Raw genomic sequence first — 25,623 nt, 5'->3', positions numbered from 1 at the left:
AATGTCAATTCTCCGCTCACCATCAACAACTCCCCTGTGGATATTGTACCGAGCATCAAGTACCTTGGTGTTCACCTAGCAGAGAACCTCACCTGGACCCTGAACAGCAGCTTCATAACCAAAAAATCCCAGCAGTGTCTCTATTTCCTGAGGAAGCTAAGGAACGCTGCATTACTGCATAATGCACATTGCTGCCCTGGTTGCTACCTCACTACGCTTTGCTATGCTCATATCTCCTAAGCTGCTAATCTGTCATAGTATGTTACATCCTCCACTTGTTCTCAGTATCATGTACTGCCTGAGTTCTGTTTTCTATTTATTGCAAGTATTTTGCATTTATTTATTGTACTGTATTCTCTGCACTGTGTTTATTGTATTGTCTCACACTTGTGTTACTGTGTTGCACCATGGTCCTGGAGGAATGATGTTTTGTTTCACTGTGTACTTGTATATAACTGAAATGACAATAAAGCCTGACTTGACTTGACAAAAAGCCTCTGACCCTTCTCACAGGTCAATATTTACTTTGACAGTGACATTTTCTTACTATTACAAGCCACTTGCACATGTGTTTTCTTTTTTTTCATGTAGCCGTCAGCACATTGCTCACATTACTTTTTGGCCTGCTAATCCAACATGCTCCCACAAAAGAATGTAAAATGCCAGGGTGTGCTGTCTCTCCTTATGAAAATATTTCTTACTTATCAGTAGGATGATGAAGAGGGCTGGGAGGAGCCAAGCATTAAATGAGTGGGAGAGGGAGAAAAACATTCTGGAACATGAACATCTTCTACTAGAATTTTTTCCCTTGAAGGAAAATGGCTTAGCTCCCAGAGATCTGCATTACACAGCCTTTGGAGCTATGTTATGTTTCTTCCAAAAAAGAGACATAACTTTGGCTACATGTGAAAGTTTATTGAAAAAAAGAGAGAGAAAAATAGTAATACTGTAAGAGGGATGGCTTCTGCTTTATTATATACAGTACTGTGCAGAAGTCAGAGACCACATTCATTTATTTAAAGTCCTGTCAAGGCAGCCATTAAAGCTACACTGTACATATTTGACAAGAATGGAAACTGTGAGGAAGGCAAAGGGGAACTCAATAAATACTTATATACACTTCAATTGCTTGTTAAACAATGGGGCGGCACGGTGGCGTGGTGGGTAGCGCTGTCGCCTCACAGCAAGGAGGGCCTGGTTCCCTGGCCGGGCGACCAGGGTCCTCTCTGTGTGGAGTTTGCATGTTCTCCCCGTCTCTGCGTGGGTTTCCTCTGGGTTCTCCGGTTTCCTCCCACAGTCCAAAGACATGCAGTCAGGTTGATTGGACATGCTGAATTGCCCCTAGGTGTGAGTGTGTGAGTGGCTGTCTGTGTCTGTCTGTCTGCCCTGCGATGGACTGGCGACCTGTCCAGGGTGTATCCTGCCTTTCGCCCGAAGACTGCTGGGATAGGTTCCAGCACCCCCCCGCGACCCTGACGGAGAAGCGGCTTAGAAAATGGATGGATGCTTGTTAAACAATATTCAATTGCTTGTTAACACAAATAACTAATCAGCCAATCACATGGCCACAACTCAATGCATTTAGGCATGTAGAGGTGGTCAAGACAACTTGCTGAAGTGCAGACTGAGCATCAGAATGGAGAAGAAAGGTGATTTAAGTGACTTTGAACATGGCGTGGTTGGTGCCATACGGCCTGGTCTGAGTATTTCAGAAACTTCTGCTCTACTGGGATTTTCATGCACAACCATCCCTAGGGTTTAGAGAGAATGATCCGAAAAAAAATATCCTGTGAGCGGAAGTTGTGTGGACGAAAATGCCTTGTTGATGTGAGAGGTCAGAGGAGAGTGGGCAGACTGGTTTGAGATGATAGAAAGGCAACAGTAACTCAAATAACCAACCAAAATCTCTGAGGAATGTTTGCAACACCTTGTTGAAAGTATGCCACAAAGAATTGAGGCAGTTCTGAAGGCAAAAGGGGGTCCAACCTTTTACTAGCAAAATCTGTTTTTTGCAAATATTCACCCATTTTGAATTTGATGTCTACAAAACGTTCCAAAGAAGTTGGGACAGGGGCAACAAAAGACTGGGAAAGTTGAGGAATGCTCAAAAAACACCTGTTTGGAACATTCCACAGGTGAACAGGTTAATTGGGTTAAAAGGGAGCATCCCTGAAAGGGTCAGTCATTCACAAGCAAGGATGGGGTGAGGTTCACCACTTTGTGAACAACTGCGTGAGCAAATAGACCAACAATTTAAGAGCAATGTTTCTCAACGTGCAATTGCAAGGAATTTAGGGATTTCATCACAGTCCATAATATCATCAAAAGATTCAGAGAATCTGGAGAAATCTCTGCAAGTAAGCGGCAAGGCAGAAAACCAACATCAAATGCCTGTGACCTTCGATCCCTCAGGCGGCGCTGCATTAAAAACCCACATCATTCTGTAACGGATGTTACCACATGGGCTCAGGAACACTTCAGAAAACCATTGTCAGTGAACACAGTTTGTTACTCCATCTACAAGTGCAAGTTGTAACTGCCATGAAAAGCGAAAGCAATATATCAACAACACCCAGAAACGCCACCGGCTTCTCTGGGCCTGAGCTCATCTGAGATGGACTGACACAAAGTGGAAAAGTGTCCTGTGGTCTGACGAATTTCAAATTGTTTCTGGAAATCATGGACGTCGTGTCCTCTGGGTCAAATGATATGGGGGTGTGTTAGTGCCCATAGCATGGGTAACTTGCACATCTGTGAAGGCACCATTAATGCTGAAAGGCTGAAAGGTACATACAGGTTTTGGAGCAACATATGCTGCCATCCAAACAACGTCTTTTTCAGGGACGTCCCTGCTTATTTCAGCAAGACCATGCCAAGCCATATTATGCATGTATTACAACAGCGTGGCTTCAAAGTAAAAGAGTGCGGGTACTAGACTGGCCTGCCTGCAGTCCAGCCTTGGGAAAGAGTTCCACCTTCAAAGCTTCAACAATTAGTGTCCTCAGTTCTCAAATGCTTATTGAGTGTTGTTAAAAGGAAAAGTGATGTAACACAGTGGTAAACATGCCCCTGTCAACTTCTTTGGAATGTGTTGCAGGAATCAAATTCAAAATGAGTGAATATTTGCAAAAAACAATAAAGTTTATCTGTTTGAACATTAAATATCTTGTCTTTGTAGTGTATTCAATTGAATATAGATTGAAAAGGATTTGGAAATCATCGTATTCTGTTTTTATTTATGTTTTACACAACGTGCCAACTTCATTGGAATTGGGGTTGTACACAATATCTCACAAAAGTGAGTACACCCCTCACAGTTCTGCAAATATTTTATTATGTCTTTTCATGGGACAACACTATGGAAATTAAACGTGGATATAACAAAGTAGTCAGTGTACAGCTTGTATAGCAGTACAGATTTACTGTCCTCTGAAAATAGTTCAACACATAGCCATTAATGTCCAAATAGCTGGCAACACAAGAGAGTACACCTCACAGTCTCCACAAAGATGGCCTAGACTATAAGAAGATTAACACTCTGAGACTGAACTATAGCACAGTGGCCAAGGTCATAAGCGGTTTTCCAAGACAGGTTCCACTCGGGACAGGCCTCGCCAGGATCAACCAAAGAAGTTGATTCCACGTGTTCAGCATCATATCCAGAGGTTGACTTCATAAAATAGATGCATGAGTCGCACAATGCATGAACTTGGTCCCAGAAGAAAGCCTCTTCTGAAGCTGATGCACAAGAAAGCCTACAGTTTGCTGAAGATAAGCAGTCCAAGAATATGGATTACTGGAACCATGTCCTGTGGTCTGATGAGACCAAGATACGCTTGTTTGGCTCAGATGATTTCCAGCATATGTGGCAGCATCCTGGTGAGGAGTACCAAGACTGTCTCTTGCCTACAGTCAAGCATTGTGGTGGTAGCATCATGCTCTGGGGCTGCATGAGTGCTACCGGCACTGGGGAGCTACAGTTCATTGAAGGAAACATGAACTCCAACAGGTTTTTCTAGAGTCTGCTGGAGCCTGTCACCAATGAGACTGACCTTCCAAAGATTCTCTAGTTCCTCTTTCAAGCCTTGAGAAATGCACAATTACTTTCATAACAAAACTGTATATCTCTGGAATGGTAAGTTTATAGGAGATGTTCTTAATTTTAATATAACAATATTTTATTCCATATCATTTTAACCATTCAACCCGGAGTTCCCCAAACACTGACCCAACATACATCATCAAACAATTTTTTCAACTAAAGGCTCTTCAGCAAAAGTTAATTTCTGTGTTCATAATGACTATTCATTTGCATGGCCATTCATGCCTTGTTGTTACTCTTTATCACTATTTTTATTATAGGGGGTGGGGGTTGGTTTAATTGAAGTTTTGAAAATGTATTCTATAACATTACACTATACTTAGTTACTAACTTACTTCAAAATACAATTGTCAAAGAAAATACAAATGTAATTAGTTACATACTGTACTTTTTCTAGCAGGCCAATTCAAACATCTACTTTGGGCAGGCTGTTCTATTGCTTTCTTTGAAGAGGAATTTGACAAATGTTCCCAGAAAATGCATAATTAAATAGTTAAAATGTAAATAAAGATGTTCTGAGTGGTTTACTGTGAAATTCTAGAGGAACCTATCACACTGGTAGTGATAGGATCCAGATGTCCAAACAGTCTCAAAAAGCTATCTCACAGGAAATCATTACATAAAATGATTATCAAACCACTACCACTATAAAGAAATTAGAGTCAGTAAGTCTCTGTAATGCATCATCTCACATCAAAGCAATCTAAATTAGTTTATTTGCTCACGAGGCGAATTATGCACAAACAGTTTTATTTAGCCCTCAGAACACATTAAACCAAGGTCCACCATCTGACCACCACGCTGACACAAAAACTCATAACCGCTGTAATATTCAGATTTGGACACGTGGTTCTCTTTTCTTGTAGCTGTGATGCCTCTCCGCACCAACAGGCGGCGCTGCGCTGGTTCAAGTCTCCGCCTGTTCGTGTTCCACATCAAACAGAGATGCTTTGCTAGCTAGTTTGATTGCCAAAATCTGAAAGACGAACGCAAACTGACTAACCTAAATCATCCATCATGGCAAGTAGCTCTTTATTACATCCTGAATATGTTGTTATGTGGTAAACAGCCGAGAAAAATACAAAGCTGAGTCAAATTTAGAAGCTGTTGTTGTTGGGCGTTGTCATTTAGTTAAAGGGTTTGTGTTGCTAAGCTAGCCTAAGTCTGCATACTGTTTAGTTCCTCTGATACTCAAAGGTATCGGCTTTTTTATTTTTAGAATTAGTAGCAGACACATTATTCAAAGATTTTATATATTCTCCCCAGCCCTGAACATTGTCTCCTTTATCAAAGTTATGTAGAATGAAACTAATAACGTTAACCATTTAACGCTAGCTTGACAGTTTAAGTGGTGAAACAGCTGGTAATCGTTAGAAAAAAATACTGATTTTTTTTCTTAGATAAACTTTTTAAAGTCAGTTACTTCGCTTATAGCTTTTTGATCTTGCATTGTAAAGCTCTTTTATTACACTTACATGCTTTTATCCAGTCCAAAACCTTCAACAAGATTTTTTTTATACATTTATTGTTTTTTTTTTTAGAATTGTTAATGATGTATTAGTTGTAACTGTGGAGAAACACAATGCGTTTAACAGCTCTGATGGATGACTTAGTCTCTGCAGTACAGACTGTTCTGGATAGTGAAGTGAACTGACTGATGTAGGCTTGAATTGTGTGTGTGTGTGTGTGTGTGTGTGTGTGTGTGTGTGTGTAGGCCGAAGTCGAGGAGACGCTGAAGAGGATCCAGAGTCAGAAAGGAGTACAAGGAATTATCATTGCCAATACAGAGGGTAACTGATACACTGTACACACATGAACAGTAGTAGACCCTGGTCACGCTTCATTAAACACTGGTGTCAGCTTCTAGAGACGTGAACCTTCACAGCATCCAAACTATATAAACTCACCGATACTTGTGTAGTGCATTTCTAACATTAAACTCATAAAATCTAGTGACGAGTGCAGTTTATATAGATTTATTTATATTTTTTACGTAGGCATATTTCTGTGGTAATCTTATTACTTCATACAAATTCATTCATTGTTGTTTTATTTAACCAATGCACACTTAAACAGTCTATCAGAATTAATTATAATATATAATATAAACACACACAGTTGAAAGCAACAGACTTGGAGAGAGTCTCAGTATTCTGAGATGAACTGACAAAACCAAAAGTCTGATGCTTTAGAGTCATCTGCAAATTGAGACTGGGGCAGATATGCATCTTTACTAATGCAACTTTTAACATATTCAAGCAGATCGAAGGACAGTCTGATTATTACAGCACAACACTCTTTTGTGCTGCTTCACATGGAGTGATATCTGTTTTATTCATGTACAGCAAAAGAAGTTCACATAAATGGAGCAGCTGTGCTCCAAACCCATTGCCTGCAGTCTTATCAGTGATCAGATGACTTCTTAGGCTAGTAAGTCAAAGGATTATTACAGTAAATTTTCTTTGTCCCAGCTTTATAGAGCTATATACCTTTTAAACAAAATCTTATTTTATATGCGTGAATTGTACGGGTTGACACCTGTCATTAACGTGTCTTAGGTGTTCTGATCATAAGTGGGCAGGACTCAGCACAGGTGTAAAAGGCTCCAGTGCGTTGTACACTCCACTTAGACCACCTTCGGGTTTGGACAGGGAAGCATCTGACTTAATAACCTTTATAGTATGACTGCTAAAGCGTATTGTTGCATCTCTCACAGCAGGAAAGACCACTTAAGATGAAAACACCTGCATAGCTTCTTTCTTTGTGTTAAGTCCCATTTGAGTTACGTTAGCACTGTCTGCACTCTAAGTGTTTGTAATAGCCCATACATTGACATTATCAAGGTCTCATGAATGTTTGTTTTTTTTAACCATAACAATTGCTGCGGAAAACTGATGCAGTAAAAATGAGTGATGCCCTTCAAACACTCTTGAGACACATTTAGGACACATTTAGGATGCTTAATAGTAATATTTCTGACTTGAGTAATATTTTTTTGTTAGCTGTGTAGCTAATATGTTTTTAGCATGCATGCTAGCAGAACGAGTGTTTTTCTTGTATTTTCAGTCAAAATGAATGCTTTTTGTGACTACGTGTGTGTGCATGCACCAAACAGTGTGGTGTACCAATTTGACAGTATTACTAGTGTTTGCTACATAATAAATATAGCTAGGAAGTGAGATGTGTAATAAACCAATTTGTCCACTTCTGGGGTGTACTTTAATACATGTGTAGAATGAACAAGAAATGACAATGTTCATTGCAATTATTTATACGACAGATAATCATCATTAAAATTTAATGTGTGACAGCCCTAGTCTTGCAGTGGTCATATTTTGTGTATTACTACATCTCTTTGTGTATTAGTCCTGTTTTTTCTTGATGTAGAACTCTAAAGAATTCATTTAGATTAGAGGAATCTTGAGGGTAAACGTGTTTTTGTGGAGCAGTTGTATCATGTGATAAAGTTGAAACAAAGCCACCAGTGTTTTCCTGTCTGTGCTCTGAGCTTCTTAACAAAATTGGCAGTGTTGGGGTGTAACGGAGTTACAAAAAAGGCTTCTATGTGTGCTCTGTCTCTCTCTTTCCCTCCTTTCCAACCCTCCCTCCCTAAGGCATCCCCATTAAAACCACTCTCGATAACTCAAGTACAGTGCAGTATGCTGGCCTCCTCCACCAGCTGATGATGAAAGCTCGGAGTACAGTGAGAGAACTTGACCCCCAGAATGACCTCACCTTCCTCAGGGTCCGCTCGAAGAAGAACGAGATTATGATCGCTCCAGGTATTGAAAGGCTTGCGCTGTGTATTAGTGGTTATGTATGTGTGTATCAGTGTTCATGTGATGTACTTAGTGATTCGTTGATCCAGCCAGTGCTGGTCTGTTTTCCTTTCTTGTACACTGGAAACAGGAAAGTGGTTCCCAAACTTTGGCCACTGCCATGATAAACTATATCAGTTTTCCCAGGCTTTTTAGAATGTATTTCAGGGCTCCTGACACAAGCCCTTCCTGAGATTAAGGGGTTTTCACACTTGAGTGGTTTTTCCGGTCCAAGGGCTGTTTGCACAGAGAGTTTGTTACATTTGGTCGGTGTGAAAGCTAGGTGCAGTCCTGTAAGACTATCTCTAGATCACCTGAAAGCAGTGTGCTGGTGCTCTATAATGATGAGTGCAGATGCATTAGTAGATATACTCAGAGATGTGCTCACTGCTACTATTACTACCACCACAAATAATAATAATGATAGTAGCAGCACTTTTTCTTTTGGTAATTTTGAGAGTTCCTAGAAAGCGGTGAGTTGAAGCTTAATCTTTGTTACATAAAAGAACATAATAACAGTGTGGTTCAGTAAAAGTTGTTGCATTATATTGTCAGCTGGAGATGAAAACTTGCCGTATAAAGAGGGACCTTGACCACCAGCATGACTTCATCTCAATTTGGAAGATTAATTGAATATTAAAGAACAACATTACAAATATAACACAAACTTTCTCATCTAATGCTGTCTGTAGCCACCACGTAGCTTAACTGTTTGTATGAGATTTGAGACATGGTTTATTCATCAAAGTTGCATAAAAAGTGCAGGTTTGACTGCCTGTAATGACGTGCGAACTACTCTGCGTCTGCATGACGTGAAAACAAGTAGAGATTTGAGCACAAATGATGAATGTTTGTGTGTGAAATCAAGTGCCAGCCTACCAGTACCTCATTTATGTATCATTTGCATGAAGTATACCAGAAACGCATTTACATTTCATTTACATGATGCACACCTTAATTCAAGAAGATGTTTCAGAAAGGAACCAGTAAAACGACAGCATTTAGTGGCTCGAGAACCAATAGCTGTGCTCAAAATGTGAGGTCAAGCAGTAAGTGCACTTCTCCTCCTGCCACCCAAACTTTATGGTGTTAAAATTAAGATGGTTGGAAAGAGTACAATGTGAAAGAATGTAGATGGATGTGATTATGATACTGATTATTTTCATAAAATAACATTTTAATAATAACAATAATAAACACAGTGGAATACTTGTCTTTAAATGGATCACGGAATGATTGCAGCATTGTTTATACTAGTGTGATTGTAAAATAAATGCATCCTATTTATACTGGACTGCCATTCACACAAATCATTAGTATGATTGTTTTCTGTTTTTATTGTTATTATTGGTACCATAGATGATATTGATAATAGTTTTGGTTAGTTTACTACAAATCAAGCTTTTTATTTGAGGGAGTCTGCAACCAAAAAGTTAAGATGAGCCATTTTTTCCTTTTAACAAAAATCAAAGTAAACATTTTACCATCTTGGCTCTGAATATATCTCCGTACCTGCTAATGTCCTAGCATAGGTTAACAAATATAAACGAAACACAGACTTACTTTGCTCTGCTTTAAGCTCAGCTTTTCTTGCATATCCATCAGGAAAAGTGGAATAAAATCTCAATGTTCTTTTTACAAGGCTGAAGTCAGCTTCTCATTCCCTAGCTCCTTGATCAGATTTTCTCACTCCACCTTAAATGGTGCCTGTGGTTCCAGATATCTGCTGCACCATTTAAGGTGGAAAGGAAAAATTAAAACAAGGAGCTGGCAAATGAGAAGCTGACTTTTTAGTGTTTAACAATTTCTCGTTGCAGATTAAAAGTATCAGGAAACCAGCTGGAGTGATTATCAATGTAAACGAGTTCATTTGTCTCTGAATTATCAATGTTCGCCTTAAAAATCTCTCTCTCTCTCTCTCTCTCTCTCTCTCTCTGTCTCTCTCTCTCTCTCTGTCTCTCTCTCTCTCTCTCTCTGTCTCTCTCTCTCTGTCTCTGTGTGCCTTGTTTCTCAAGGACAAGGGTTCAAATCTCTCTCTAAAATGCACATTTAAAAAAAACAAAAAAAAAAAACACCTTGATACATTAGAAGGTTTGTTGCACAGATAATAACTAAGATGGACTGGACTGGGACATCCCTAGTGAGAAGTCTGCACAAATCTGTTCAGCATATTCAGAATTCATTAAAAGAACTATATTATGTATTTTATTTATATAATATTACATTTTTTTTTTGTCAGTGTATGTGCAAACATTATGAACTCTGACACTATTCAATGCCAAATACAATAACATTTAAATATTTTTTCACAGGCATGAAAACCAAAGACTACTGTCTGAATACTGTTTGCTGCAGTAGTTTCATGTATGTAAAATGTTTTTTATTCACACTTTTCTGATACATTTTCCATTCTTTTGTCTTCACAGATAAGGACTATTTCCTGATTGTCATTCAGAACCCCACAGAGTGAAGGATCATTGCCATTATTTTCAGTGTAGCTTTTTATTTAAAGGCCAACAATTTTATTTCACTGCAGGAAAATGAAGCTTGTTTACGTAGTTATTAGGTCGGTATATAACTACTGTTATACAGTCAGAGTAGTTATAGTTATAACTACTGTCAGATACTAATGGTCAATACAGTCTGCATCAGTAATTTGTGAGAGCATGATGTGTTTTTATTTGCCCCCATCATTCCAGTGTTTCTGATCGTGTTAACCATCTTAATTTATTATTCCTTCATTTATCTCTGATGCCAATGTTCAGACAACTGCTCCCTCAAAAGCATAAACAGCAGCTCTCTATAAGAATTTCTGTACTTGTGAATGTCTCATAAATGAAAATAAATCAGCCATGAATCTGTTTTAGGCCTTTTTTTACATGAAGTGGAAAGATGGTGTTTGATTTGTTATGTTGTAAAACATACTATTGAGAAATGTATTTGAGAGTTTCAGGTGTAGTTCCAACTAAACTTTGTTGCTGTGTAGCTGAGCATGATGAGTTGGCAGTTCTGGATCTAGAGGTGAAAAGAATGTAATCACATTTGTCTGTGACAAACGGTCTAGCAGACCAACATTTGAACATTTTTTTTTTCAATTATACATAAGCCCAATGATGTCAGAATTTTAAATACAATTCAGCAGTCCTACAAAAACTTGATTTGGTAAAGCTAACTTAACATAAAAAATGAAATCTGTGTGGATATAAATCATACATGAAGAAGCATGCATATATATATTTTTTTTTTTTTTTGTGTGTGTGTATAAGTACGTGTTTTTATTTTGACACCGAGCCTTTTATTTTGCCACGCGCTGAACAAAAACAACAGTAGTGCGATGTTTCCCTTTAAAAGTCTGTGACGTCCTGCGCATGTTTTTATCGCCTCTGGCTCAGAGTCGCTGCTGAGGATCAGTACAGCAAAAACAAGGAAGAATAAAACTGCAAGATCTGCCTTTGATTCTTTCAAACTACAGATATGCCTTCCGATAGACCTTTTAAACAACGACGGACATTCGGTAAGTTCAGACACAAGCCGGTAGAGCAGCTTTATTAGCTTTAGCAGTGTTAGCTATCAGGTTGCTTTTTACGGCTCCTGCTGACCGTACTAACAATGTAAACTTTAGACTGAAAAGTAACAAGTTTTGCCAGCCACGAATCTAAATGTAAAACGTGTGTTAATGGTGCCAACACTGAGTAACCTGAAAAACACACAATAACGTCTGAAGTTTCAAGAGCGCTCATTGTTTACGTACTAAAATTGTTTTTGTCTAAAATGGAGTCCCTATAATTTAGACCTCGTCCCCTTATGGTCCCGTCAGAAAGAGCTGCTTTACTTTGGTTATTCAAATAGAAGTTGCATTTCATTCCCCACATTAATTATTCACCAGTAATAATGGAAGTTAAAATGAGATGCTACATGATATCAACGTTACCAATCCAAACTAGACGATACGTATTTTAACTGACGATAGCAGTGTTTTCCCTTTGCACTTGTGGACTCCCAATTCCTGAGTGGCCGTTTTTCTATAAACACACAGAGAAATGTCGATGTTTTAGCATTACAGAAGTACGAAAATACACAGAAGTACCTTAAAGAAATCGTAAATGTGGGTCTTATAGTGACAGAAATCAAGAATAAAGTTATTGAAGTTAATAGCTAGCACCGTTGACGAAAATATGATAATAGAGCCGTTAGCTTAGCTTTTAACAAACTAACGCTAGCTAGCTAGATATTGGCATTATTACCCAGCTGTCTTATCTGACATCTACAGCAAGTGAACAAACTAACTGGTTATCTGTATTTATTTTTTAATCTAAATCTCTTTAGTTTTAGTATCTGTAACGTTAGATGTCATTTTAGTAACGTTAATCAGTCCGTTGAGGCCTCAGTTTCTAGAAATGGAAGGCTTTTAGCATAGCTTAGCTTAGCCATGACACTGTGTATAGTTGTATTTTAGTGTGCTATTAAAATTATATTATTGGGATGTTTTGGTGTTGGGATGTTTCCCTTCGTGATAAGTTAAACCTCCTGGCTTTCATCTTAGAAAAAAGCATAAATTAATATTAAACAGCTGGTTACTTAAGGCTAAATCCCAAATTGACCTTAGTTTTGACATATAGCGCACTATTTATGGAGTTAACGTTAACGCCTTTCTTTCATGATGTATCTAGGTCTCTATGTGGAGAGTAAACACTTTTACTTAATACACCGCCTAGTTCACCATTTAGGGAGTAAACACTTTTCTTTCTTGTCATAGCTAGGTCACTATATAGAGTGGACACCATTATTTCATGCCCTATCTAGTTCACTACTTAGGGAGTAAGTGCCTTTAATTCATGACCTATTTAGTTCTCTATATAAAAAGTAAGCCCTGCCTAGTTGCCTGTATAGGAAGTAAGCAGCTCATTTCATCCTATCTAGTTAACTGTATAGAGAGTAAGCACAATTATTTCAACACTTTTATAGAGGGAATAGTGCATGTGTCTGCCAAATGTGGGTAATGTGAGTCATCTAACAGGGTTTATTGTTATGGATAGCTCAGCTTTCATCTGTGATGGTATGAATTTAAGAGTTATGGAGGTTCAAGCAGCAGCTGATGGTTATGGTGTGGTACACTTGTTGGGTAATTAAGCTGTAACTCGATCTCTCCCATATTCCATACAGGGGAGTGAGTTTGTGGAGGGAGGAGTCTAAAAGGCCAATTGCATAGTCTGTGTAGCTTGCAGTCTGCAAGATTTGTGCATTGTGCTGAATTTGCTGTTAGCAGGAACATTGTAATTCTAGGCATAAGGCTATCCAGCTGTGACAGAGGTGCAGGGCAGCTTAAATAAGATTAATGACCTTAAATAGGCACTGGCTGGTGACACACTGATATAATGTAGTGAAGGAAGAGGCAGGCAACGCTGTTCACTTAAGAATTAGGCCCAGTTAGACTTCTGACTTCTAAACTGATGTAATACATGCAAGTATGTAATGCAAGGAAATCATCATGATCTTTTCCAATTCTGCAGCTTTCCTTTCCAGGTATAATAAATGCACATTTCTTGTGAATTATAATTTGTTAGCTACAACAAAAAGTAATATTTAGTGACAGTGTGCCTGCCTTGACATGATTGCATATGTTTTATGGTTTACTACAATCAAAAATTAGAGCCTAAATAAATGTTATTTTGAAAGAGCAGTGTTTCATATTACCTTGTATGTTTACATTCACATTTACAACAAACATTAAAGAAAATTGAAGGTTGTTATGCTGTCTTTTGTTTGCTTTTGTAAAATGCCAGCGAGCTACTGTCTACTTACTTTGTTGATGATTTAAATTTTTTCTTTTTTTTTTTTTAGCTGATCGTTGTAAGGAGGTGCAGCAGATACGAGAGCAGCATCCTAATAAAATTCCGGTAAGGTACTGTCTGAATTTTGTAACACATGTATAACACCTACAGAAGCATTTCTAAAAGATAACTTTCTCAGCATTCTCGATTCAGGGGACTGTCTCAAGACAGTCATTACATTTAACCCTGACAGTTACGTGATTGGCTGTTCACACTTTCATTAATCACAGGCTGAGTATCTAAAACTGGTTTAACAGAGAAAGCTGTAAACTACTGTTCTAAAATGTGTTAACCACAGCTGTTTTGTTAGGTATTTTTTGAGACATGATTTACCAGTTTTTCCCCTCACTCAAGAATCTTGGACAACTTACTGGTACTGTAATAAACTTGCTGGCCATGGGGCCCTAAGCTGCTGCTTAGGTAGAGTCAGCCCTGGTTATATTAAGGTGACATAGTGCTGATGATGTGACACAGCTTAAATCTTATAAATGGTAAAATGAAACTCACGTTACCTAAGGGTCATAGAAAATGCACACTTTTGTTGCACTAGCCTGACTTGACAGACTACAGCCCTATTCAGATAGGCTTAGCTCTTCATGAGAAGGTAGGATAATGTCAGTTTTAGTAGTTTTCCTCAGTGATTTTAGTGCACCATGTCAGTCATGGTTACAGACTGCGTGTTCCCGTGTCAGTTAAGGGTTTATTAATGTCTGTAAATATAAATATAAACAAGCCATATAAATTACCTCAGGTTATATGCTACCATATTCTGTGGAAAAGGAATTCCTTATGTATGGAGGCCCGAAGAATCATTTACTTTGCTGCTCTCTGTGGCTAAAATCAAGCCGATATGTGTTGTTCTACCTCAAGTGTACAGCTGAGAACATTCCACGAAAAGGTTGATTTTATGCAGTAAAGTCATATGCTGGTTCCTAAACTAATGATCACGTTAATAACAGTACATTAATTTTAAACAGGGAGACTGATGGTTGGGTTAAATGGATTAACGGCTAAATTAAATGCCTGTATGTCTTTTCTGCCCTTTTTTTGGATTAAAGGAAATAAGTACATACATAAATTGAGTATCCACTCCCATTTCGGTCATATATAAAATATAATTTTTTCCCTTTCTGAAATGTTCGGTTTTAGGTCATTATTGAGCGATATAAGGGAGAGAAGCAGCTTCCTGTTTTGGACAAGACGAAGTTTCTTGTACCTGATCATGTCAACATGAGCGAACTGGTGAAGATTATCAGGTAAGAGTTTGGTCAAGTAAATGCAATGTGTGTGTATGTGTGTGTGTGTATATATATATATATATATATATATATATATATATATATATATATATATATATATATATATATATATAAAATGTGTGTGTGTGTGTATGTGTGTATGTGTGTGTATATATATATATATATATATATATAATGTGTGTGTGTGTGTATGTGTGTGTGTGTGTATATATAGCATTTGTGTTTACTTCCAGCAACTCTAAACTGCTATGAGAGCTACACGGCCATCTATATAGCAAGTGGCAACCAGCAGTGTTCAAACACTATGGATCCAGTAGAATACTAATCATGGGTTTTTAAAATGGCTTCTATAATAGAATTGGGGTTACACACACTGACTTTTTGACTTTGCTGTGGTAAGCAACAGATTTTTAACAAAAATGAAATGCATGGAAAATAGCATAATATTTGGACAAGACTTGCATTATTAGTAAACTGAATTAACCGAATAATTCCACAACAGTTACCCCTATATTGTAATAATGGAGTGTACCAGAATGTTAAAATCACAAAAAAATTATCTGCTTCTTGATTCCACTACAGGGGACTGGTTTCTGAACATGTCACCTTTTCACGTATATTTACATATGGAATTATGTTTACATTGATTTACATTTTTTGACAGGTTTGAGTCTAAATTGTCAAGTTTGTTTTGCTGTCCAAAAAATGATAAATGTGGCACAAATGTAGCGTTTTTTGCATAAACACCAATATTTTTAATCCAATTTAAATAATAGTAAATAACAATAATGTATTTATTCTTCTACATACAAACATGCTAATTGCACTGTAATTTATAATCTGCACTTTCCACAGAATTACTCTTTGTCTTAATGAGCTACAAGTGAGAAATAATTCACATAAAATTTCAACATTCTTTGTTATCAAGCCTGTCTAATAGAAGAGGAGGTAATACTGTTCAGGCTTAGGGACATCCCCAATTTAAGTTCAAGTTACTGAAAAATCCTGCCCAGATCAGTCAATAAATTCTGTTTCCTGAATTTCAAGCCTTTTGTTAGCAGTTTGATCCTAAAAGTGTGTGTGGATATGTGTAATTATACATTGTAAAGTGATTTAACTTTAAATTGATTCAAATAGGGAGAAAATGTTATCACAACTGTCTTAAAAAACAAAATATGTCTAATAATAAGAAAATAATAGAGTAAAATGAGTAAAATTTGGTAATTTATCAAAAGCATTGCAATTACATTAAAAAGGTAAATTAATAAAAGCAAGCTACCAAAGATGAGTCCATCTGTAAAATGAGGTGCATGTTCTTCTTGTCTGCAGTTTAACTCTGGTTAGTTTGTTTACTGCTCTGGTGCGTGTTTATGTATTGGGTGGCATAGCATGTGCCAGAGATTTAGAGCTGCTGCTGACCCTGTCGTCCTCAGGGGACTGCGAACGCTTTTAAACTTTCCATCTCTAAAATTAGCTCTGCTATCATTGGAAGCTAGTTACTTCCTATCATATAGCATTCAGTTTTTTGATGGCTTCCATGAAAGATTTTAGCAGGAAAAAAAACACAACTTTTTCTGAGGATTGGATTAGCACGCTTTAGCCTAGCTCTCAGAATATTTCACAGTCCTCCTGATCAAATGACCTAACTGCAAGTGACATTTGCCCGACATTTGTGAGTGGCTGGTCAGGCTGTTTCCTAATCACAGCTCAACATTGCTGGACATGTCTATTGAGCTTATTAATAAATCAGATAACACTTTATTTATTTGCCTTAATTTGACTGAGGTGTAAATACAGCTAGATCTAAGAATATTTAGTGGACAGTTACAGCTAATGTTACATAATTTATAAAAAGTTCACTTTATTCACATTGTTATGTAATTTGACATGTAATTTTCCACAAAGTAAACATATGTTGTTGGATTCGTCACTATTTTCCATTACCAACTTTACATTTAGACCAGCACTATAAAAAAGGTTTATGTATTAACAACTGAATTAGTATTTAATAATACTTTGAATATTTCTATGTACAATCCAGTTGAAACTTGGTTTTCTGATTTTTGCAATAGTATCTTCTTGGCATCGAGCATTTTGATACTACGCTTGGTATTATTAGCAACCTTCCCCCCGAACACTTTATCTGTGTGAACTGGAAGGTGATCCCTTTGGGACATCAGCTGTGTATACACAGTCCTAATGCATGCTTTATTTGACTGGTTTTATTTGACAAACTAGTCGCAACACGTCCTCTTATCTTTGGGTTTGCAAAAGAAAGCAGTTTCTCAGAAAAGTTGTGCAACACGACTGAATGTTAGTTTAAGTCTGCAGGCTGGGCTTATACTAAGAATTCCTGTGTGCCGTATAGGTTATAATTGTGACACTTCATCACGTCTTGAATGCCACAACACAATCCTAAAATACCTTAACACTGTATGCTTTCTGGAGGGACTACATTCCATATGTGCCTATCCTCTAACTGGTTAGAATAGCTTACTTTGTGTGTGTAGGTTCAGAGCTCTGGAGATGTTTATGAGATTAAGATCCTACTCAGTGAAATAGTTCTTCAGAAATTAGATTCATCTTATATGGTCATATGTAAAAGTTTGAACACCCCTGGTAAAATGACATGTCTTGTTGATTTTTGAAAATCTACAACATTAGTAGCTGTTACCTAAAATTAAAACACCTTCTACAGGGAACACACTCAAAAAAGGCATTTTCTTTACATTTTAGTGCACAATTTCTATTTATGTGCTGAATTTAACATGTTGGGGTGGGGTGGGGTGGGGTGGGGGGAAACACCTTTAATACAAAGTGGACCATGAATTTTGTACCAATCAAATTTCATGTTTATAATTTTTTTTTCTAATATGTTGAGCATAATTTCAAACTTGGCAGTTACATGAAACAATTTTAAAAATTCAAACTACTTACTTATTTTTTGTGAAACAAAGTGAACATATCGTTCTTGCAATGAAGTCATTTGTGGTGTGTAATTTACATATTGTAACATTTGTTATTGTGCTTTTTTCAGTTGCTATTGACATTCCTCCCCCTCCACCCCCCACCTATATATTTGTCTAATTGCTATATATTTGAGTGTTTTTTATCTTGATGTGTTTATGTTTAAACAGCCATTATGGTTATAGCCTACTTCAGTGTTTCTCAACACAGTCTGCACAGGCAGTTCACATTTTTCTTTCATCCCAGTGTTGGAGCAAAAATGTGGACGGTTGTGGGATGCCCCGAGGACTGGGTTGCGAAACATTGGCCTACTTGATGTCTTGCTCATCCCATCCTAGAAGCACAAGTTCAATACAGATGAACTTCGTCTGGCTCTCCCTGACTGCTTTATTTTCTTGTCCACTAATCTGGTGACATCAGCCGTTCAGCATAATCATGTGGTGTTACTACCATATTGATTGGCTGTTTTTGTAAAGTTGCTCCAGGAAGTTGAGATGCTTGCAACTGTTGCAGATTAAGTTTTGAATGAGTTGCAGGATGTTATGCAACAAATGAAGTTTAGTTTCATGTAGGTTTTTTATAAAGCCAGCCTAATAATTCTAACTAATGTACTGCCACCGTCATAGTCAAACCAGTTATGTTGAGAAGTGCCTTAGAGACAGTTCAATCAGTATTTTTCAAATGGTTAATTATTGCATTCTCTTTTTTGTGTGGCCTGCAGGCGTCGCCTGCAGCTGAACCCAACACAGGCCTTCTTCCTGCTCGTCAATCAGCACAGCATGGTTAGCGTGTCCACCCCCATCTCTGAGATCTACGAGCAGGAGCGGGATGAAGATGGCTTCCTCTACATGGTCTACGCCTCGCAGGAGACTTTTGGCTGCTAAGCTTTAATCCTGGCCCCCAGGATTAATCTGCGGGAGGAAGCCGAGAGAAGCCAGAGAACAGGCTCAAGCTAAAAGTACACGTCTCTGTGTTTCTCTCTCTAAAATCTAGCTTCTCTCTTGCCATCTCCAAACTAACACTACCATCATAGTGTCTCATTGCAACCCGAGCGTGCATATGACAGCACTACTGTACCTGCTAGTCTGACCCCTTTGACCTTTTTAATTGACCCGACACGCTCGTTCCACTTAGTAACATAAGCCTGGGTATACGTAAGGGGCTGTTTTTACTTTGTGCTCTGGCCCTGTTTGTTTTTATGTTCTTGAATGTTATTGCTTTTATTAGGACCGGTGTGTAAAATAATTAGCAACACTTTTCCTGTCACTGTAAATAGGTTAGTGTCTGTTATTCCTTTTTTTTGTTTAATGGATAATCTGTAGTCTAGGCATTGTTGCATTTTTCTGCTCTTGCTTATAGTAATCCATCAAAAACTAATAATTTCTGACGCTGGAGTTAGATTTTAAAATCTTTCTTCAAAGGAAGACATAAGCAAAAATGTAGGCCCCATCACATTCATGCATATAAGCTTCAGTAGTATCTGTGCATGGTTTTCTGGCCATGTAAGAAAGAGAAAGGCCCTCGAAACCAACTTCAGAGTGAAAAACCTGAAAAATGCCGCACTACACATACACTCAAACTTCAGAGTGAAAAACCTGAATAAACCTGAAAAATGCCACACTATACATATGCTCAAACTGTGTTTGACAGCTTATAAAACCTGGGGAACATGTAGATGTGATACATGTAGGCTCAGTAGGCTGATACATGATACATGTAGGCTCAGTTTAATCATCTATACATTCACTTTATTAGCAAGTCAGTGAGCCTCTAGAATTAGAGTGATGGTTGTAATCTACTTTGCACATTTCCCCCCTTACCCCAAATCAGTGTCTAATATTTTAGCTTTGCAGTGGAGCTACATGGCTAATGTAGCAAACAAATGTCATACAGTGTCAGAAACCACATAAGCAAGTCTGTTTGAGAACACCTTCATATAAATTCCACCAGTTTTTCTAAATTTCTGCGTGTGAACATAGTTAACACTTGGTGTTTTAATATGAAATTAAGTATTGCAGCAACAGATTTTCTTTACAGTGGTGGAAATCGAAACCAGAGGTCATAATGTCTATAACTCAATATATCTGTAACAATTACAAGTAAAGGCGTTTGTGAGGGAGCTTTCACAGCCATTAAATGCTTCAAGTTTCTTTTCAGTGGTGGTGATGAGAACCAGAGGCCACAATGTCTACAATATGAATATAGCCCTTTTTCTACTATCCAAAACCACTTCATGTGGTTTTTGTTAAGTATGCAGTTTGCACAATGTTAATTGGTAAAGTATAAGCTTCCATTACTTGTTAATTACATTAACCTCATAGCTGCAGTGCAGAACTAAAAAAGCAAACTTCAGACACAAATGATTGATTGCATTATTTGGGGATTAATTTGGTAAATATGATTTCTTGCTAAATGATTCCTTTAATGGTAATCATGAGATAATAGTGGAGGTAAAGGATCATTTGTAGATGTATCTAACACCATTTAGGTCTTGTGTTTTCACTTGGGCTAAATATGGGTTTTGCATACCTATTTTAGTCCTTTTTACTGCCATCAGGTTCTGTAGGATTGGGTACGTTTACAAATACAACTCTAGCGGTCAAGTCTAAACTGTGGGAGTATGAATGTGGCCTCTGTGCATATGTGCGCCTCCAGTGAAACAGCATTCTGTACTGTATATGGGCCAGAGAAACGCAACACTAAATGGGTGGTAAGTGAGGTTTCTTTTGGCGTACTCTAATAAGTAAAAATAAATATGCTTCTTTTGCACAAACAAAACAAAACAGCTAAGATGAACTCTGTTTAAATGTAGAACTCTAGCACATAATTTGTATTCTGTTTTATATCTGGCTTCTTTCCTTTCTATCACTATCCGATGTGTTTGCCTTCTGTCCAAAACTTCAATGAAGGGTTTATAATGCACTACAATACCTTTGCATGTTTTTCTCAGACTTTTTTTATATATTGATTTTATGCTATAGATTTGTTAATAATTTCAACTTTATTTAACGCATAAAGTCTTTTTAGATGTTTTCGAACCAAAAAAAGAAAAAAAGATACAGAAAACCTGAAATAAATATGTATGTATGTATGTGTATGTTTGAAATGTGTGTATAAACCATCATATGATTAGCTCCAGGTGTGCTGTTTGTGTTCTTTATTAGGCAAGAATGTATCAAAGGTATTCATGACATTTATTTGTCCTGCTTGCAGTCAGAAGGTCATATTCTGGGGGTGAAAAGGTCATTAAGAAGTAAAGAGGTGGGCAGAATCCTTTAACCTGCACACAGTACAACAAGCAAAAATAGACAAAAAAACAAGAACAGAATATTCTGGTAAGAGCCCAACTAATATATTGGTTGGCCATGTTGTCCAATGTTGGTAACTGGCAGTACACTGAAAATTGTGTTGTTTTTTTGCCATCACTGGGATGTGACATCGCCATCTCCCAAAGGTTGTGACACTTGAGACGAGGGGTCTCAAACTCTAAATACCTGGAGGGGCCAGTAGCCAGGTCATCTTCTCCAAGTGGGAGGCCCAAATGAAGGTCATCTTCTCCAAGTGGGAGGCCCAAATGAAAGAATGCAGTGGAAGAGTATCTTTTTTTCATAGTATGAAATGTAACTGTAAAATGTTTATTATTTAATAAATTTAAATTGAACTGCATAACATATATACTCATTTAAGCAAGGCCTGGTCAATGTTTATTAGCAATTCTGCTGTCCAGATCTACTACTACTACAACAAATAAAAATAGTATTAGTAGTAGTACTAATGTAAATATGTAGCATATCATATTTTGGTGATCCTTTAACTCAGGTAAATGTACGTTTAACAGCAGAATTATATAGGACTGTTATTGTGATAGCATTGGCATGCCTGCTGAACACAAGTTTGGTAAAGGAGGACAATTCTCAGTGGATTCATCTGATACACTGTATCCACTGATTATGATATGGATGAATCCACAAAGGCAGATTTAACTAACTATTGGTATACATTAGAATAACAGTTACAGCTAAATTATAATATTTAGGGACAGAAAAAGCAAAAAAATCACAAATTCTCTGGCTCAATTTAAGGACAAATTGTAAACATGACTTTTGTGTATGAAGCTGTGGCCAGTAGTTTAAGACCTCTGCTTTGGACAGTTGTGCCACAAGGGAGCCAAATATTAACAACTCCAAAGTCAGCGTTTTTAGCCAACTGTTTATATCGGTCAGGCTGTAGTTTCAGATTTACCCCAAGGGTTACATTGTGTCATTTTCATTCCCCCAAAATACTGACATACCACCATCACCCACAAGAAGACTAAAATGGAGCTATCATCTTAAAAAAACAAGTGCTAAAAGTAATTTCAAAGCTAAAATATAAAATGTATATAGAACAAAACATACATATGCTTAACTTGACAATGGCTAGATCTGTTTTCGTGTTCTTATATCCTTAGGAGGAGATGTACTCAGAATTGTCACATGACCTCCATAAATCGTCATCAATCAAAATGATCGACTGAGCTGCACATAAGACTACCTGAGAGATTTCTTACTGACAACTATAGTTTATGTCACTTAATCCCAGCACAGCACCAATATATACAAGCCTAAGCACTGAGTAATGGTAGCATGGGTTCCGTAACACAACTAAAGCTTTATCTAACACACTGATAAAATGGATTTGCAAATACTTAGCGGCATTTTACAAAGCTGGATTCCTCCGTCAGCCGGATAACTTAAAGGGCCCATGTTCAATTTTAAAGTTCACTTATAACACTTGTGTCTTTTGGTTAACAAAAGCTGTTTTGCATGTTACGGACTCTCTTTGTCCCTTAGAATTAAACAGATTTTGTTAGCGTGCCTTTAAGACTGTCATCAGAAACAGAGACTACCCTTCATTTGGGAAATTTCCAGTCAAAACAGTCATTAAGTACAAGGTATTAATTTTTCAGCATCCATACAATATGCTGAAAACATATTTCATTGAAAGCTACACATTCTCATTCATTTAGCCTCAACAGATAAATATATTTGGTTTTTAAGTAATAAGAGTGTCCACACTTTGTCTTTATTACAGCTTCAATTCTATTCAGGACAGTTTCAGTTGTTTAAAGAAATCTGCAAGGATTTCCACTCCTCTAAAGTTCAGTCTTAGAAAGCTGGTTGCACTTTCTGCTTCTCACGATCCAAATAATGCCAAACATATTCAGTGATGTTGAGGCCTCTCTGGGTTGGCCAGTCTATTGCTCTGGGAACACCAGCAGCTTCTTTCTTTGAGTTGCAGAATAGAATAGAAGGATGGACAGAAAGATGGATTATTTCAAATTTGAGGCAAGTGCAGAGCTTGATTTTCTCCTCTCAAAGATGAACATGTTCATCACTTGGTGGTCTACCAGGTCTTGCATGGTTGTTAGGGGTCTGATATTCTCTAGATCTTTTATCTCCAGTTCTGAAAACTCACTGACTTTTTTTTTCCTTTGACTTTGCCCCATCTTATATCTAATGGCTAGACAAATATCTCCTGGAGATAGGCAAGTGCAAAGAACTTGTACTTAGTGAGTGTTAAATCAAGAATAAAGGAAGGTCTCTGATTTTTGCACAGTACACAGTAAATGACCTCTGTTCTTTGTATGGTGCCTCAATCAAAAAGCTTGTTCTAAAATGCATGGATCTTCTGCTCCAATAACTGCACTACAGACTGCTGTAACAACACTTTGAAAACATTATCAGTGTTTATCTATGGAAATTCTCATTTTATAAAAGCAAAGAAAATTCTCCAGCCAGACAATCTTGACTCATCTGGCTATACTCCTAACTCCTTCCTAGTCCTTTCTCAGACAGTGAGAAGACAAACACGACACAGAAATATAAACATTTGATTACAAACTGAGATGAGTCAGTACCAGTTAGCGCTGAGATGGCGCAGAAGCCTATGATTCTGTCCTTAATGGAATACTCCAGCGTTTTTGTTTATTTTTTCCAGTCTAATCTTTGTCTGCTGCGTCAGTACTGTATGGTCAGTTAGCAGGAACAACAATTTGGATGAAATGTTCCTGTATTTAGAAGAGAACAAACTTTTTTCCCCTCATTTTTGTATGACATATTCTTTGTCTGTCCATATTAACACCTGTTTTGTTGCAGTGGAAAAGTTGCAGTTTTAAATTTGCCTCATGTACTACACATACTTAGTCACAAATTTCAGCAACTGCCCACAACTTCTAATATAAGCGAGTTTCAAGACAAAGAGGTTTTCAGTCTTTTAATAAGAGCAGGGAAATGTGCTGAAATTATTCTTAAATAAATTACAATTTAAAGGATCCATATCATGAAAAAAGTATTTTTTAAAAACAAAATTACTTTTGTTAATTAACTAACAATGACTCCTCAGTCCATACATGGGAAGAAAGCCAGTTTTAAATTAATTTGTTTTTGTGATGTCACAGAAGACAACTCATTTACACATAACTACCTATTCAGCCAACAGCAGTTTCGCTCTGCCCGATCACAATACACAAGTCATAAGGGGTGTTTATGTCTGGACTTCTTTTTGAATAAGGCACAATACAGGGCAGCCAATCAAAACAGAGGTCATTTACATATATCGGTCTTAAAGGGACAGTAACAAAAAACAGCCTGTTTAATTCTAAGGGATAAAGATCTAAAATATTTACGTAAAAATGAATTAGAATGGTTTTCGGTATATAAAACCTCGCAAACATTAAGTGGGTCTCAAAGAAAAAGATTAAATATAAGCAAGAATGATATGGGCCCTTTAATACAGATGCAGCAGACAGAGATTAGGTTGGAAAGAGCTGGAGGGTTCCTTGAAGTCCAATAGCAATCATTTTCCCAGCATTGGCTTCATGAAAACTGTCTTCATGAATCTAATCTCTTAATAGACAAACATGACACAGAAATATAGACAAGTTATTAAAGCCTCGACTCGAGCACTTGTCAGCGCTGAGAAGTGAAGTGCTAAGCTAATGTGGACTTGACTACCAGTTAGCATGATATGATTTGCATAGTGCTAAATGGTAGTTGTTCACTTTCATTTGCTGTTAGCAACAAGGCTCAAGGAGGTCCTAGTGCAAGTCTGCATCACTGGTAAAGAGCACCATTTAGCCAGCAGGTGGCAGTATTGCTCAACAGGAGATCAGGAGTGAGTTGGTGAGGGATTGGTGACTCTGGGCTTTCTCTAACGTGGCACTTGCTGAGAGAATCTCACAGGCAGCCAGTTCATGACAAAGAGCATTCAGCACCTCCAGAATATGAGCCTTCCCTGTGTGTGGGGGGAAAAACAGACACATTAGGAATTAAGTCAGATGCTTTTGTTTACAGCTACAAAGTTTAAAGACACTTTTGCATGTTTTTGATACAAATGTTTACAGGTTGCAATAACATATTCAATAGAATGCTGTTTGAGCCTTGTCATTTTTCTGTAATGGCAGCAAGTCCTGAGTGATTGAGTGATTTTTACACATTATGTGCTTCAGCACTCAGTGGCCTCACTCTGTGTTTGAGCCATCTACCATTTCACTGCTGAGCTATTGTTGCTCTAGACACTTCCATTTCACAATAATAGCACTTACAGTCAACCGAGGCAGCTCTAGCAGGGCAGAAACTTCACAAACTGGCTTGTGGCAAAGGTGG

The 25,623-nt window shown here is 37.5% G+C and overlaps 3 protein-coding genes across 3 annotated transcripts in view; 2 read left to right on the top strand and 1 right to left on the bottom strand.

Annotated features, from left to right (window-relative positions):
• The first annotated feature begins 4,969 nt into the window (after positions 1-4,969).
• On the top strand, positions 4,970-10,782 carry dynlrb1 (dynein, light chain, roadblock-type 1). The gene is made up of 4 exons (XM_017692838.2): positions 4,970-5,122; positions 5,817-5,892; positions 7,717-7,884; positions 10,347-10,782. The coding sequence occupies exons 1-4, from the start codon at positions 5,120-5,122 to the stop codon at positions 10,388-10,390; spliced, it is 291 nt and encodes a 96-aa protein (XP_017548327.1). The 5' UTR covers positions 4,970-5,119; the 3' UTR covers positions 10,391-10,782.
• Positions 10,783-11,265: 483 nt separating this feature from the next.
• map1lc3a (microtubule-associated protein 1 light chain 3 alpha) lies at positions 11,266-21,109 on the top strand. The gene is made up of 4 exons (XM_017692837.2): positions 11,266-11,434; positions 13,762-13,817; positions 14,901-15,007; positions 18,699-21,109. The coding sequence occupies exons 1-4, from the start codon at positions 11,395-11,397 to the stop codon at positions 18,859-18,861; spliced, it is 366 nt and encodes a 121-aa protein (XP_017548326.1). The 5' UTR covers positions 11,266-11,394; the 3' UTR covers positions 18,862-21,109.
• Positions 21,110-21,119: 10 nt separating this feature from the next.
• The window catches only part of efcc1 (EF-hand and coiled-coil domain containing 1), a 55,531-nt gene continuing 51,027 nt past the window's right edge, over positions 21,120-25,623 (bottom strand). The window contains exon 8 of the mRNA XM_017692836.2: positions 21,120-25,252. Coding sequence (XP_017548325.1) covers positions 25,116-25,252 — 137 coding nt within the window. The 3' untranslated portion in view covers positions 21,120-25,115. The remainder of the gene's footprint in view (positions 25,253-25,623) is intronic.

Source organism: Pygocentrus nattereri, chromosome 21 (assembly GCF_015220715.1).
Source record: "Pygocentrus nattereri isolate fPygNat1 chromosome 21, fPygNat1.pri, whole genome shotgun sequence".
NCBI lineage: Eukaryota > Metazoa > Chordata > Actinopteri > Characiformes > Serrasalmidae > Pygocentrus > Pygocentrus nattereri.
Note: the sequence above shows the minus strand (reverse complement) of the source record. Positions and strands in the feature narration are given on the sequence as shown.

Bases quoted from the DNA above. Each gene is read 5' to 3' on its own strand.
- dynlrb1 (XM_017692838.2), top strand. The intron at 5,893-7,716 runs GTAACTGATACA...TCCCTCCCTAAG, and splicing joins TATCATTGCCAATACAGAGG to GCATCCCCATTAAAACCACT. The intron at 7,885-10,346 runs GTATTGAAAGGC...TTGTCTTCACAG, and splicing joins CGAGATTATGATCGCTCCAG to ATAAGGACTATTTCCTGATT.
- map1lc3a (XM_017692837.2), top strand. From the start codon at position 11,395: ATGCCTTCCGATAGACCTTTTAAACAACGACGGACATTCG. The intron at 11,435-13,761 runs GTAAGTTCAGAC...TTTTTTTTTTAG, and splicing joins TAAACAACGACGGACATTCG to CTGATCGTTGTAAGGAGGTG. The intron at 13,818-14,900 runs GTAAGGTACTGT...GTTCGGTTTTAG, and splicing joins AGCATCCTAATAAAATTCCG to GTCATTATTGAGCGATATAA.